The sequence below is a fragment of the Portunus trituberculatus genome, chromosome 24 (assembly GCF_017591435.1).
Source record: "Portunus trituberculatus isolate SZX2019 chromosome 24, ASM1759143v1, whole genome shotgun sequence".
Classification (NCBI taxonomy): domain Eukaryota; kingdom Metazoa; phylum Arthropoda; class Malacostraca; order Decapoda; family Portunidae; genus Portunus; species Portunus trituberculatus.
The window spans coordinates 15805871-15820739 of record NC_059278.1 but is presented as its reverse complement, the minus strand read 5'-3'; the positions used below and the strand labels follow the sequence as shown (position 1 = coordinate 15820739).

The window sequence follows — 14869 nt, the reverse complement described above, 5'->3', positions numbered from 1 at the left end:
TGACGCGTGATATTTATCATGCACCCGAAAGTTGTATTGCTTCCGCCAGGTAGCCGCACTGGAAATCTGAAAGGAAGTGACGCCGTGGTTGTGTGTCTGTCCGTAACTCAGGCTCTTTTATGGGCGTTGTGAGACCACCTGTAGATGTGGATAGAATGGAGAGAAGGGTGTGCAGTGCGACGCGGCGGCTAATTTGAGGCTATTGTTACTGAGGAAAACATTATTAGGACATGACGCCCCTCTGACACCTGAAGCATTACGGTACCTGCCCGCCCTCTCCAAGCGATGTCGGCATCGACTTGAATCGCTTCGCTTGTATCGTGTTTCTTTATCTTATATAACAAGGGCAAGAGGGTTAACTCTCTTGGCCTTGGTTTATGAAATGAGAAAAATCGGTGGTAAGTTGGAAATCGCATCAGGTATCAGAGGCTGAGAGGCAGAAGCAGCCCCGTTGCCATGGCGCGCGGCAGCGGCACCTACAGAGCACCAGCAAGTTTTCCTTCCCTCGGGACAAGGCAGCGGGTGGGGACGCACCCGTCTCAGTTTCTCACCTTCAGTGTGGTTGATCCCCCCTCCCTCCCTCCCACTGAGTGCGGCATATGTAAGGCCGCCCTCCATTGGATGGGCCTCCTTCTGGGGCCTGGCCTAAAGGGGAGTTGCACCGCAAACAACCGATCAACTTCTATCTCGCGAGAGTACCGATACCTCAGTCCCTGGATGGGCGCCGCCCTCTTTCCCGAGGCTCTGGCCTGGAAGGGGCGCTCTCCCTTTGTCACTTGCTGGAGGCGTTCTTTTAGCCACCCATTCATCAGGTGGTAAGGCTTCGTCGCCCAAGTGTCGCTAGGCACCCTCTGCTCCTTCCCTTATATAAAATACTTCTCCTTAACGAGGCGTGGTTGAGTTACGGTCGATAAGTGTCTCCTGATATCGACATTCGTGGTATACAACTTAAACTTTGAAGTATAGGCATTCGAGACGAGACGTGGATGTAGCTTGTTAGAGGCCAACCTTTGTGATGCCGCGCGAGTCACAACCTTACCGCTGACACTTCCAGACCCACTGCATGAAGCTAGAGGTCCAGTGTAGGCTGCAACATCACACACACACACACACACACACACACACACACACACACACACACACACACACACACACACACACAGTCACACGTTACAAATTTAGCGATACTAATAATACATTCACGCCTCGACACGCGTTGTGTTTGGCCTGGATAGAATCGTAAATATAACTTGAAATTCCGGCACATGTCATAAATATGGAGAGACTCGTGATGTCAACACCGCCTAGGATCAGAGGAAGAGGGCGGCAGACAGGTGAGTGTCAGGCGGGAGTGTGCTGCCTTGCCTTGCCTTGCCTCACCTTGTTGTACCTCACCTTACCTTATCTTACCGTACCTTACCATACATTACGTTCCAGTACATTACTATCTTCCCTCACCTCACCATACATTAGCTTACTTCACCTAATTGTACCATGTCTTATCTTACTTGATCTTATTTGACCTTACTTCTCCCTACTTACTCGTACATCATCTCATCGCGCCTCATCTTACGTCACCTCACCTCACCTTATCTCACCTCACCTCACTTCATCTCACCTCATCAAACATTACCTTACCTTACTTTACGTTACCTTACCTTACCTTACCTTACCTTACCTTGCCGAGAAAATATTTAGTACATTATGAGTTTTTATCTGGTGGCTTAAGTCCTCAACCCTCTCCTGTCGTACCGTGTCCCAGCAACAAGATACATTGCAGCTGGTTCTCTTCAGGTGTGGGTGCTGAGTGCTTAGTGTGCATTATATTTTACTTTCTGTTTGTAATTAACCTATTTGTGTAGCACTTAAGGTGTATCTTGTGTAGGTGCTATGGAGTGCTGAGTGCTAAATTGGATCGAGTTCACCATGGTACTCAAATTCATGTAGCGCTTAGAACTTGAGGTACATCTTGTGTTGAGTGCTGACCTCGTGTTGTTACTCTCGGTTCGTGATTATAAAAGGTGCACTGTCGTCTGTGTAAGTGTGCCGAGTATTGTCTCGTAGTTCATTTCGTGATTAATCTACCTGATGTGTCCTCTTTTGTGTGTGGGTTTGTTTGTGTGTTGAGTGCTGATTGGTATTTTGTGTTGCAGAGTCGCAGCAGCATGAGCGGCGGCAGCGAGGATGGTCATTCTCCCTCACACTCGTCAGACTATGAAGAGCAGGAGGAGGCGGAGGTCAGTCCATCTCCCTTTAAATAGAGTTTGTATCCTGTTGAATATTTAGGTGCAAGAAACGGTGTCACGTCCATTACGATTACATTTATTTAAGTGGACCTTTTTTTTTTTATCTTTCTGTTGATCTTGGCTATCTTTCCCCTCGTAAATAAAAAAAATAATACTAATAATAATACGCTGAAAAAAAAAACAATCGTCATGGTGGTACAAAATGGTGCATAGATGAATTAGATAGATAGATGGGATGAACTGATACCGTGTTGGCAGGTCAGTCATCACGAGGGAAACCGAGAAAACTTGCATTTTTTTTTTTTTTATATTGCATTGTGAATTACTAGATTGATACTCAGGAATCAATCATTTTTGCAATGGAATGTTGTTATTGAAGAGGGGGAAGCTTTTAGTAATTCCTGGATTGCCGAGGTCTTAGTCAACATTCAGAGCAATGTGAAAAGTGCGGAGAGAGAGAGAGAGAGAGAGAGAGAGAGAGAGAGGTTAATTATTTTCTTAATTCTAGAATTATGTAAAAGACATTTATCATCATCAACGTCGTCGTCATCACCATCATCATCATCATCATCATCATCATCATTAGCATTGTCATCACAGTTCTGGCTATCATCCTCGAGAGAGAGAGAGAGAGAGAGTGAGTTACGTAATTTACTTTCCTAGATTACAAATTATATAACACCATCATTATCATCATCAGGTCCATCATCATTTTGTTTAACTTCCCTTTTCTTACCCTACTGCCTTGAACAAGAACAACAATAGTCTTTCCTACTCTTCCAATACTAGACAACCGTTCATCTTGTTCTTTCTATCCTGCGTGCACCAACCCATATTTAGCAGACTGTACAAAATCAGGATGAAAGCCACAGCCCACAGGAGACACAGTAATGGAGGGGAACAGCTGGAGAGGAGTCATTTAGGCCAGCCATCCCCTATCACTAGAGAAATGGTGAAAGTAAGGGAGAAGAAGAGAAAATATACAGTGGTCTTGGAATGTTTAGGTGGTTATGAGGAAAATTAGTCAGTCAGGAAATGGTTAAATTGTCAGGTAAATTAGCTTAACTCTTACTCTACTCTCTGACTGCTCTCTCACTCTCCCAACTGCATGCATTTTTGTTTTACGAAGTTTTAGATTGATATTGAAAAAAGTGCTTGGTAGAAAAAGGGTTTGATTTATTAGTAAGATCAACTTAACCCTACCAAACTCTCACTCTGTCTCTACTCCCAACTGCATGTAAAATTATTGAAGTTTGGGATTCTTGAAAAAAAATTGTCTGATGTTAGAAAGGGTTAACTTTCCTACTTTGTCTTTTCTCTCCCACCTACTTTGTCTCGTTTCTCCCAACACTCCCTATAATCCTGTTCATAGGTGTTTGTAAGAAAAAATGTGGCATTGGAAGGATTAAGTCATCATGTAGATGTCTGAAATGAACTCTAGTGCTCTCACTCCATGTCAAAGAAGTTATAGGATACAGAAAAAGTCAAGTTATCAGGACAGTCAATTTAGGTAACTCTCCCACTCCCTCTTTTTCTCCCCATTCTCCCAACATTACATGCAGCATCACAGTTCTAGATTAGAAAAAAAAAATGTATGGAGGTATGTCAGGTAGATGAAGATAACTCTCACTCTCCCACTTCCTCTCTCAACACTGATAAACCACCCATCACAATGTTCTAAATAACTATAGGAAAAATTGTATGGAAATAAAAACATTAAATTGTCTTGTATGTCAGCTTAACTCTCCCACTCTGCCCACTCCCACTCTCCCAACGCTGCCTAACCACCCACCTCCCACCACAGAGGACAGGGTCAGCCTCTCTTGTGGGTCGCATGCGTGGTCTTCGAAGGGACATGCAAAAGAAAATATCACGCCTGAAGAGTCCCAGAGGCAGCACATCCAGTTCCCCCGGACCCTTGGGAGCCCTGGACCAGCCCCGGGCCTCCCTCTCAGCCCCGGCAGCCCCCCATCCTGCTGCAGCCTCCTGTGAGAGCATTCCTTCATCAGCCCCTCCAGGTAAGTCCTTCTTTGTTGTCATCATTGTCATTATTTCTATCAGTGTGAGTGCTGTTATCATTATCATCATTTATCATCACTATGATCACCACCACCATAACTATTTTTAGTACCAAGTCTGCTCCCCCTCAAAAAAATAAAAGAAACAAGATGAAAAGCAGGTGAGCTACACTGTCATGTGTCACACCATATTGCTGTCCTGCTGCTTTTTCCACACTGTAATCATGTATGAGAGCAGAACAAGTATTTATTTAGACAGTATATAGAGAAACAGTCCTCACATTTTATAATTCATGCTTTATTATTGTATATCATCATTGCTTTTCTGATTTTGCTTCACCTCAACACTCACATTATCCAGTCAGGATAATGGAGTTTCTCCAAGTACAGCAGATACATATACTGTGTAGTAGTATAGTAAAAACAAATTATGCAAAAAAATATACAGTAAATAATAGTGGTAATAGTATTGAATATTAATGAGACAAATATCAGTTGAGTGTCATGTGTCAAGTGAGGCATTGAGTGTCACACCTGAGTAACTTGTGGTTGGTGGTCAGTCACCGCACCCTCAGGAAGCAACCGCTCCTCCCTTTCCGGGGAAGACACAGAGCCCTACACAGGACCCTTCATCGGCCGCGCACGGGCTCTGGTTGATTGTCAACCCTCACCTTATGACCGAGATGCACTCAAGTTCAAGGTGAGCAATGCTGGTGGAGGAAGTGATTGTTTTGGAATAGGAAAGAGTGAGCCAATCTTCAAGAATATGGTAGATGGTGTGGATATGGCAGAAAACCCTTTGTTAAATAATGGTAGGCTAGGTAAGGAGAGAGAGAGAGAGATGTGCTTGGGATAAAAAAATATTGTAGACAGGAGTATTCACAGGGAAAATGATTGCATGGTGATCTTCTCAAGGCAATTTTTCATAGTAAGCAGTAGAACTAAAAGATATATCCTCAGATGTTAGCTTCTAAGATTGAAGCTTTACAGATAATCCTTATATAAAACTTCTTTATGGCTTGCAGAAGGGAGACACCATTGAGATCATTGCCAAAAACCCATCCGGCTTGTGGAAGGGTTGTGTAGATGGAAGAGTTGGGCATTTCAAGTTCATCCTGGTGGAGGAGGAGGTGGAGCGTCCCGTCCGCAAGAGTCGTGCTGGAAGAGGCACCACACCACGCCGGGGCCGCTCTCGAACCCTGGAGGAGCTGCTCACCCGCCTTCACCTCAGCCACCTCATTCAGGTTTGAGTGCTTGATTGAGACACATGCAATGTCACATAATTAAACTTGTACAATATTTTGTTACCATGTTTGTAACTCTTTGATTATAAAGAAATAGACATATAAGGACATTCACAAAGGCATTTGTTCTCTTTATACATGAATATCCTTACAGGTATTTATGCTTAATGGATATGAAGACCTGGAGCACTTCCGTGACATGGAGAAGGCTGACCTGGACTGTCTGGGCATCACTGACCCAGAGACGTGTGCCAAGCTGCTGACAGCCGTGGCTATGCTCCATGATGCTGATTCTGAGCCTGAGCCAGAGCTCCCAGAGACTCTGGAGACCACTGAGGCAGCCCTGCGACGCGGCGACCATGGCCGTGACTCTGGTTGCTACACAGACCATCGCTGTTCCACTCAGCCACCAAGTGTTCTTGATGAAAATAATTTGGACACCCGACAGTCCACCCCTTCCACAGATACCTCTTCTGGATACCACTCCCGGGGTCCCTACAACATTCCTGTGGGAGAAGGTGGCCAAGCCATGCGAGACGATGCCCATGGATCAGCCCTCGACTCCCCTCCCTCAGAGGCTACTACCACCACCAGTGGTACTGCCACCTTACCTTCCAGCACATCAGAGTCTCACTCCTACCGTGCCCACCCAGCCACTGTCCTCCCAGCTAGCCCTCACTCTCAGTCCCGCCTTGCCCAGCATCAAGGAGATTCCAGGGTGAGGCACGACCCAGAGGTGGACTATGAAGCCAAGTTTGTGACAGCACGCAGTGTGTTTGAGAAAGAAGTAGTGAGGCGGGAAGTGCCCGTGTCTGTCAGGGGACAGAAGCATGCCACAGATCCCCAGCAAGCAGCAGGTGAGGCACAGCAGGCTGAAAGTAGTGAAGCTGGTGGAGGTGGAACAGAGTCCCCTCCTTGAGCAAGCCTGCCATTTTCAACAGAAGTGGGTTACTCTCCTAGTTCTAGCATAGGAACATGAGAATCACTTTTCATGTGATGCCCTTCCTCCTCACTAGAGTTTGGAGTCACTGTACAAGTAATGTTTTCTTGGGATCCAGTAAGATGGTCCCATCACTCAGAATACCTCCTCAGTGTTGAACAGTTGAGAATTATTTAAGTATTCCTTATATATTTAATTTTCTCAGTGTTCCATAGTGAAGGTTGGTGCATGTTACAAAATTGAAAATGACTGAAAAGCATTTGAGAATATAAAAATATGATAATATGATTAATGATGTGAACAACATTGTATTTAACTGTGTTGCATGTCAAAAAGAAAGGGAGAGTGATTGAAGTGTCAGTGAGTGGACTAAGGAGCGCTGAGGTAGCCAAGCATGAGCTCCTTTCTCAGAAGTTCCTGAGTTGGGGAGTGGCTGGCTGGAAGGGGAATGCAGCCAACTTTTATAGCTTGTCTTTCACCTATATCTTAACACAGTTATATATACTACCATATCATTTTATATATAGTGATAGGATGATCCAAAATGTAACTGATCCTGTACTTGTTGTGAGGATTAGCTCTCTTCTCACACCAAGTTGCAACTGTGAAGGTTCTTGTGAGTCAATCAAATTCTTCCTCTTAATAGTTTTAAGAAAAATTTAATTTATGCAAACTTTACTTAAACATTATATGTAAGATATACAGTATTAATTAACCGAATCTTAGGAAATATGTAACGAGATCAAAATTGTGTACGTTAGACTATTGCCAAGTAGAGTGTAGGAGGAGAAATGTTTTGGGTGACAGAATGAGTCATGTCCTGTGTTTTCCCTTTGTGGCAGCGGGATCATCAGTCCTCAGTTGTAATGTTGCCAAGTTGTGATACTAAAGAGCCTGTGTTCCAGCATCACCTGGGGCAGGTGGTGTGGTGTGGCGAGGCTGAGGCTTGCCTCCACATGTTCACTGTGACGTGTCTGGCTGTGTTATCTAACGTGTCAACAGTAACTTTCTGATGCCAAGATCTAGAACATATAACAATTAACTATGAACTAATTTTAGTTATTATATGATATACACATGCTTATTATTGCCAAAATTATTTTTTTACATTCACTGGAATATGTTTCTATTTGTTGTATTTTATTGTGTACTTGAGAGATTTGATGATATTTTAGTCTGTTCAGTGTTATCCTCACCCTGAAAGGGAAGAGGATTTTATGTTATCACAAACTTTTTTTTTTTTTTTTTTTTTTTTATAACTTGGGCAGTTTAGGTTGGGCCAAGCAGGTTCCTGGTGTTGATAATGATAAAGATGCGCTTCCCACATGGTCACATCATATGTTCCTCCAGCTCTTTATTCCAAAACTTAAGAAGTTTTACTCTTCCAACTTTTGTATTGTACAGATAATATGTCATCATTATTTGTATATAGTATATATTATAGTTAGAGGCAAAATGTCTCTTTTTACTGATCCCTTTCCTATGGGTGAACAAAAAGGAAGTGAATCATCATTGACTGCTTACTATAACAGGTGAGGTAAAGCAAACCTTCTAGCCATAACTGCATGAATGTGAGATTGTCATAGACATGTATAGAAAATTGGGAGGGAAAGACCAATAAACAGTACACAGGATGAGTTAAAACCCTCCCTTCCAAGGCTTTTGAAGGATATGGAGTGGGATCAATAAGTACTAGAAACAATGTCAAGTAATTGACATAGAAGTTATAAGGCAATACTTTTGGCTTTTTCTAATGAACTCAGTATTGGACCACACTTACATTAAGACTACCAGACAATCACAAATATCTCTAGCAATGAAAGGACAAAAGATACGTTTCTTATCTGTATTGCTGGTGGTTTCCATGAAAATGGTCAACATTCACATACGGTACAATGGTTTGTTGTCCCCAGCGCACCAGGACAAATCTACTATGCTGGGTCAGTCTCTTGACCTCTTCGTGTTAATGTTGTTGCTGCTGTTGTTGATGGTGGTGGCTGTGTTGTTGCTGTTGCTCCTGTTGTTGTTGCTGCTGTTCCTCCAGCATCCGTGCCTGGTTGCTTGGCCTGTAGCCTCCGCTGGAGGTTATTCTGGTATAAAAATATGAGAATAAAATTCACAAGGAAGCAAAGAAAAGGACACATTTCAAATATTTACTTTAATTTATCTACAAAGCCCACATACACTCACCATTTTGCGCATAGTGACAGCCAGTTGGTTCCTGAGGTGGCGCCTCTCCTGCTCTGCCTCCTCCTGAGCCAGCAGAGCCACGTTAAGAGCTGCTGTCACACTCTGCCATATACACCAATCCACACTCAGAACAGGCACATTAAACTGATGTTTTATCACTTCACAAATGTCTGGCATATATGTCAAAGTTACTGACCTTGATTTGGTCATCCTTGGCTCGCAGCTGACTGATGAGGTGAGGTTTTGCAGCAGCATCAGAATGATGACTTGCTGAGCGCTCAACCACACGTCGCATCTCCTCCAACTCTCGCTCCTTGTGGGCAATCTGAATCAAAGTGCTCATTAACTTGGTAGAACTTACTGTTTTATTTTTACACACTTATATACAGTATATCATGTACACACTAAGAAACATCCAAAATGTAATTCATATGTAAATTACAATAATATGTTTCAAAGTTACATTGTATGTAATAAGTTGTACTCATATTATATAGACTGGAAACAACTTTTGAAGATATTAACATAATAAAAATGTATGGCAACTATTTAATGACAAAAAGCTTAAGTGAGCACCTCTCCCTCACTAGCTGCCAACCTCTGAGTGGCAGCCACAAGCCTCTTCTGCAGCAAATGGTTCTTCTTCAGTAGATCATACTTGCTTGGATCAGATGCCTGTATGTCAGTGAAACTATCAGCAGTCAAAATATTAATGTATTTGATAGTTCTATCCATGTCACTATACTTTCATGTGCTGTTAATACTAATATCTCATAACATAGCTAACAATACCATCATTACCAACACAAGCTTTCATCCCTCGAGCAACTTGCAGAGCCATCTCAACAAACCTTGAGAGTAGTCCATCGGTGAGACTTTTCCCTACGGATTATTTCCTCCTCCAGCACTGCCCTCTTGTTTTGTGATGAGATGAGTTCCCTCTGAAGGCGTACCAATTCCACCTTGAGGGCCTCCACCAATTTGACATGCCGTCCCAACACCTGTCTCTCATCTCTGTTGGTTTTGGAAAATTAGCAACATTATTCAGAGTCTGGATTACACTGACTGACTCTTTGATCCATTTACAACACAGTATTTACTTGTTTCCTCTCATGTCTGCAATTTAGATACTACTATTACATAATCATTCAGTTTACAAGATAATTACCAGCTACATCTTAGGCATATCAACTTCACAGTGTGTTGAGTGCTCACCGAAGAGAGTTGACCTCATTAGTTAGAGTTTTGATGTCCTGGATGCGGCTGTTGTAGTCTTTGTCACCCTTGTGAAGGACATGTTCCAGCAGCTTGACTCTCTCCCGTAGCGCCCGTACCTCATCATTGCGACGTGCCAGTTGTGTTGTCACCACTGCACTCCCAGCCTGTCCCTGTGCAGCAGGCCTCCAATATAAAGCTGCATTTTTTTTTTTTTTTTTTTTTTTTTTTTTTCCCAATTATCAAATACTGAGACAAATTCAAAGAGGCATATTATGCCCCTTAAAGAAGATTTACAATAAAAGAGATCACAAAATATGTGCCTTTAGTTAAGACAAAAAGAATATGCCTTGACAGCTTACCTCCTCAATCTCCTTGTGCAATTCCTTGTTGGTGTTCTCCTCTTGGTGCAGGAGGCGTGTCAGTCCCACCTTCTCTGCCTCAGCATATTGCACTGCTCGCTGCCTCTCATCTGCCACACTCCTTGCTGCATGCTCTGCTGCCTTGAGTTGGTCTGTAAGGCGCTCCAGCATGGACACCTCTGCAGTGAGTTGATAGACATTCTTAGAAGATAAAGGTGTAAAGCAATGAATTTATACAACTGTTTTAAAGAGAGTTGACTTTTAGCTTTCTATGATGCCTTAAGAATTGTGGTCTTTTTGACAAATTTCCATATCCAGTTGTATGTCTTAACTAATCAATTTGTGTTTAGTTATTGCCAAATGTTCGACATACATAATTATGCTTAAATTAATCTCCAGCCCTTCACACCTCCACCTACCTGCAGTGAGTTTCTGAATCTCAGTGTCTCTAGTGTTCAAGTTTTGTTGCAGCTTTGTTACCAGGTAGCCAGCTTTCCTTGACTCCTCCAGCAGCTCATCCTTCTCAGTCTACAGAAGGGAAGGAGAGGCAAGCCTTAAATCCCATAGTTAGTACTGATTGGAAAGCAAGTAATAGAGACAATTTTATAAGACACAACCTACTGTATGGACTGAAAAAAAAAAAAAATTCTCCTGCTAATGAAACTCCTGAAAAGGTTCATTACAATGTACTTTATGAAAAAACTGTTCAAAGATCAAATCATGGCATCAATTAATGAATTAACAGTCAGTGCAGCATTGTAACTCACCCGAACATTACGAAGGTGTCGGCTCAGAATGAAGTTATCAGTCTTGAGGGCATCTGAAAGTGAGGTGGCCTGCTGAAGGCTTGTTTCTGTAGCAGCCTGTGTGTGCATCAACCTCTCCGTCTCCCTTCCCCGCGCCTCCACCTCCTCCACCAGCTCCACCACCCTTGTCTCCAGTCTTGATGTCTCTTCCACTTGTCTGTGCATGTTGATCCATCCCACTGAATGTATTATCATCACCATCATTATTTCATTCCATTAATAAACAACAGTGAAACCTGACAGTGGTGAGTGAGGCTAGCTTTGTGTACCTGTCCTTGGCACGCTGGATTGTGTCAATGAGACGGTCCTGCTTGTTTAGATCACGTGACCTACGCACCAATTCTCTCTCTGCATTTTGTCTCTCCAGCTCACGGATGTGGACAAGGCCTGAGTGCTTCTGTATGGTGGCTGAAGCAATACACCAAGGAATCAAATGTTGGAGTGTGCTGAAAGATCAGTTTTTAATTGTTTTCCAGCTATCCTCTCTCATATAAATTTTTTTCTTTTCTATTGTGCTTTAAGTTTAACTGCCTTTTACTGTCATAGAATGGGAACCCTCTCAACTTTCAAATGCTATATTATATCTTTAGTCCTATTTCATATACATTTATGAAACACAGTCACATCACAAGCGACAGGTGAAGAATTGACGCACCCTGAGCCTTGACATAAGCCCGGTGCAGGACGTCTCTCTCCCGCTTCACTTTTTCAGCCTGCCGAGTTGACCTCTGGCTCATTCTGGTCTCCGTTACAACCTGTTTCTCTAATACCTTCGCAAATATTCAAAACAACCATTAATCTTATTTGTCTAGAAGATGCAGCTGCACATGTTATGGCTAAATGTTTTGCAGTGAATTAATAACAATCTCAAGGGGTCTTTAACACTGACCTTAACCTGCCCACGAAGATTTTTGACTTGACCCTCAACGTCAGCCCGTCTCTGTTCCTGTCGTCTCACCGTTTTCTCCAACTGGTCAAACTGGCGTCGTGCCGTTGATGATTCCTTCTGTAGCCTCACCAAATCCTCCTCTTTAAGCTGCTTGACGAGAATATAATATATATATATATATATATATATATATATATATATATATATATATATATATATATATATATATATATATATATATATATATATATATATATATATATATCTCTCTCTCTCTCTCTCTCTCTCTCTCTCTCTCTCTCTCTCTCTCTCTCATTGCCCATGAACACGACGTCAAAGGGAGTAGGATGGGAACAATTTTTCCATTAGAGTTTACGATGCAACAAAATTAGACGGAGTGAATCTCCGGCAATGCTTTGCAACAGCGGCCTTTTCACACGCCGCACACACCTATTCCAAGATCGCCAGCAAGCGATTTTTCTGGCCATAGCATCGGTGGGTCATGCCCCTTGGGACTCCCGCCTTTGTGCGTTCGTCTCCAGAGGCATACCTTTTTATTTGACCGCACTGGCCTAACTCTTCAACTCTCCCTCACTCACTCACTGTCCTTCACCAGGATTTCCTGTAGTTGGTGTCTTGCTTCTTAAAGTACGTGTGAAACGTAGCTTGGATGGTGGATCTTCATGTGATCTATTAAAATATCACAAAAAGAATGAAAACACACTTAATTAAAAATCCCAAATAACCTTGAGAGTTTGTTAAAAATAACAAGAGAAAAGACTCCAACATAACTACAAATATGAAGTATGATCTGACCTTGATTACTCCAGTGGTCTCCTTGTAGGCGGCCTCCACTCTTGTGAGAACACGGGAACGCGTCTCTACCTCCTTTTTCAGCCGCGTTGCCTCCTCTTTGGCTTCTTCCAAGAGCCTTGCCATGCTGTCCCTCTCCTCCTGTCATCCAGAGGATGAAACAGTTATAAAAGATTTGAGAATCTATTAAATTTCACGTATCTTCACACTCTGATGGCTGTCTGAGAACCTTCTGTGTGTCGAGAGTCTTGGTCTTGTCCTCCACTAGGGCGTGCAGCTTCCTCACGAAGGTCTGGAGATTGGTCATCTCTTGGTCTGTTCCCTCTGCAGCCTCGTACTGGGCCCGCAGTTCCCCTTCCAGCCATTCTCGTTCCTTCTGTTCCTTCTCCACCGCCTCAGTCAGCGTTTGGTTATCCCTTCAGAAGAAGACAGCAACTATGATCAGTCTGTAGGTAAAAGCAAGTCTATCGCTCCTCTAATACTATATCTTCCTCGGAGAATGAAAGTATGCAATAAGAAATAACTCAACAGTGCATGTTGAAATTGAATAGACAATACAGTTTTTCAATTCAGATCTGGGAAATGTGTGAATGATTGCTCCACAACATCAGAAATCGCATATAATTACAAGTCAATTTTAAAAGAACATAAACAAGCTTTACGCGAGTGCAACGGCAGCGAGAAGAAATAAGTAATGACCTGGTGAGGGTCTCGATGCGTCGTTCGAGGTCCCGCCGCGCTATAAGGGCCTCGGCTCTGGGGACTGAGGTGGCTAGCTGCTGCGTGAGGGCCGTGACTTGCTCTCTGACGGCGGCTGTCTCTGCGTGGGACTGCTTCAGTTGCTCCTCCAATTCCTCCACGGTCACCCTGCGGTAGATATGACAGGTGGAGAAATAAAGAGATCGGCTAGATACGTAACCAGCAGTGGCGTTCCAAGGTTCCCCAGGGGCCACAAGCAAAAATTTCTATGGAGCCCTCAGAACATGCTAGTAGGGGAACAGCAAGTTTAACTCAGAGGGCCCCTTCAGGTTATTTCAGACTGTATGCAGTGACTGATTGTGTCAAATCGGTTGGAACTCGCGGGGCTCTTGCTTTCTTGTGCAAATTGGGGGCATCGAGTAAAAATGCTTGGTTTGCCTGACTGTTAGGAACGTCTCTGTACTTAACTTACGTAAGTAGATGAAGAATTAATGGGTTGAGATGATTATCTAACGACACACACTAATTAACATTTTTAGTGTCTGACTGTGACGACATGTAGGTAACTTGACTGATTACTGATTATGACGTTGCCTCCCGGAGAGAGAGAGAGAGAGAGAGAGAGAGAGAGAGAGAGAGAGAGAGAGAGAGAGAATACAGGTAATGGAACGAAGCTTAAACGATCCCATCAGTCAGTCAGTCAGATTAGAGGTATTTCAACTTACGTTTCTTCACCGTCAGCAGTATTTGTAATGGTGGCTGAGGCGGCAGGGGCCTCCTCCTTGTCTTCCGTGGTCGCCTCCTGCCGGTGTTCAAGATAAAATTATGGGAATGTCATTGCCATACTTAAGCTTCAACTCGTTTCAGTCTAATTTCTGATCTTACCTGGTATCCTCAACTGCCCGCCAAGACTTACCATAGTGACTGCCGTCCTTGCCGCAGGTGTGGCTTGCCAATGCTTGTTGTATTGGCCTTTCAGTCACCTGGGCAAGGCGTCCTTGTTGTCATGACAACCAGTGATTTTGTGTCCATAATGCTTTCATTGTCATTGACATCATTCAGAATAACTAGTCATGTCATTTATGCACAGGGAAAAAGCGTTAATCGTCATATTATGTATGATATAAGCCAAGACTACCTATGTACAGTACATAATGTGTATAGCTTACTAATACATTGAACTTAATTGGGAAGTTTATTTAAAAAAGAAAGGCTAAGAAAAATGATCGAGATTGTTTTATTCATTGTTTATGTTTTATCAAGGTAGACCTTATAAGCTGAACAGAGAAATGAAAGCATATGATATATGGGATAAGCGCTACTGCAACTTCAGTTGTCAGTCTTGCTGCCTTGTGGGTCAACTGACGATCGAAGCGGAGGAGAAAGGAGGCAGTGAGTACGGTCTTACCATCGGGACGTATTTTGTTAGCATCATAATGTTATTTAC

At 43.0% G+C, this 14869-nt stretch overlaps 2 protein-coding genes across 6 annotated transcripts in view; one reads left to right on the top strand and one right to left on the bottom strand.

Moving 5' to 3' along the window:
- LOC123508305 (serine/arginine repetitive matrix protein 1-like) overlaps positions 1 to 7904 on the top strand; it is a 135801-nt gene extending 127897 nt beyond the window's left edge. For all 4 annotated transcript variants that reach the window (XM_045261904.1, XM_045261903.1, XM_045261905.1 and 1 more), the window contains 5 exons: positions 2154 to 2237; positions 4051 to 4264; positions 4825 to 4964; positions 5290 to 5508; positions 5663 to 7904. In XM_045261904.1, coding sequence (XP_045117839.1) covers positions 2154 to 2237; positions 4051 to 4264; positions 4825 to 4964; positions 5290 to 5508; positions 5663 to 6427 — 1422 coding nt within the window. In that variant the 3' untranslated portion in view covers positions 6428 to 7904. The remainder of the gene's footprint in view (positions 1 to 2153; positions 2238 to 4050; positions 4265 to 4824; positions 4965 to 5289; positions 5509 to 5662) is intronic.
- LOC123508308 (cilia- and flagella-associated protein 58-like) lies at positions 7587 to 14439 on the bottom strand. Of its 2 annotated transcripts, none has more exons than XM_045261912.1 (17): positions 14339 to 14415; positions 14148 to 14224; positions 13423 to 13590; positions 12953 to 13139; positions 12727 to 12864; positions 11911 to 12057; positions 11677 to 11791; positions 11291 to 11429; positions 10983 to 11178; positions 10635 to 10743; positions 10216 to 10394; positions 9854 to 10026; positions 9490 to 9652; positions 9215 to 9313; positions 8835 to 8963; positions 8639 to 8740; positions 7587 to 8538 (listed from the first exon to the last, which is right to left on the bottom strand). In XM_045261912.1, the coding sequence occupies exons 1-17, from the start codon at positions 14339 to 14341 to the stop codon at positions 8380 to 8382; spliced, it is 2283 nt and encodes a 760-aa protein (XP_045117847.1). In that variant the 5' UTR covers positions 14342 to 14415; the 3' UTR covers positions 7587 to 8379. The 2 variants fall into 2 exon arrangements, 1 of the variants encoding a protein (XP_045117847.1); XR_006675911.1 differs by having other exon boundaries at positions 8498 to 8538; positions 9237 to 9313; positions 14339 to 14439.
- Positions 14440 to 14869: the final 430 nt, after the last annotated feature.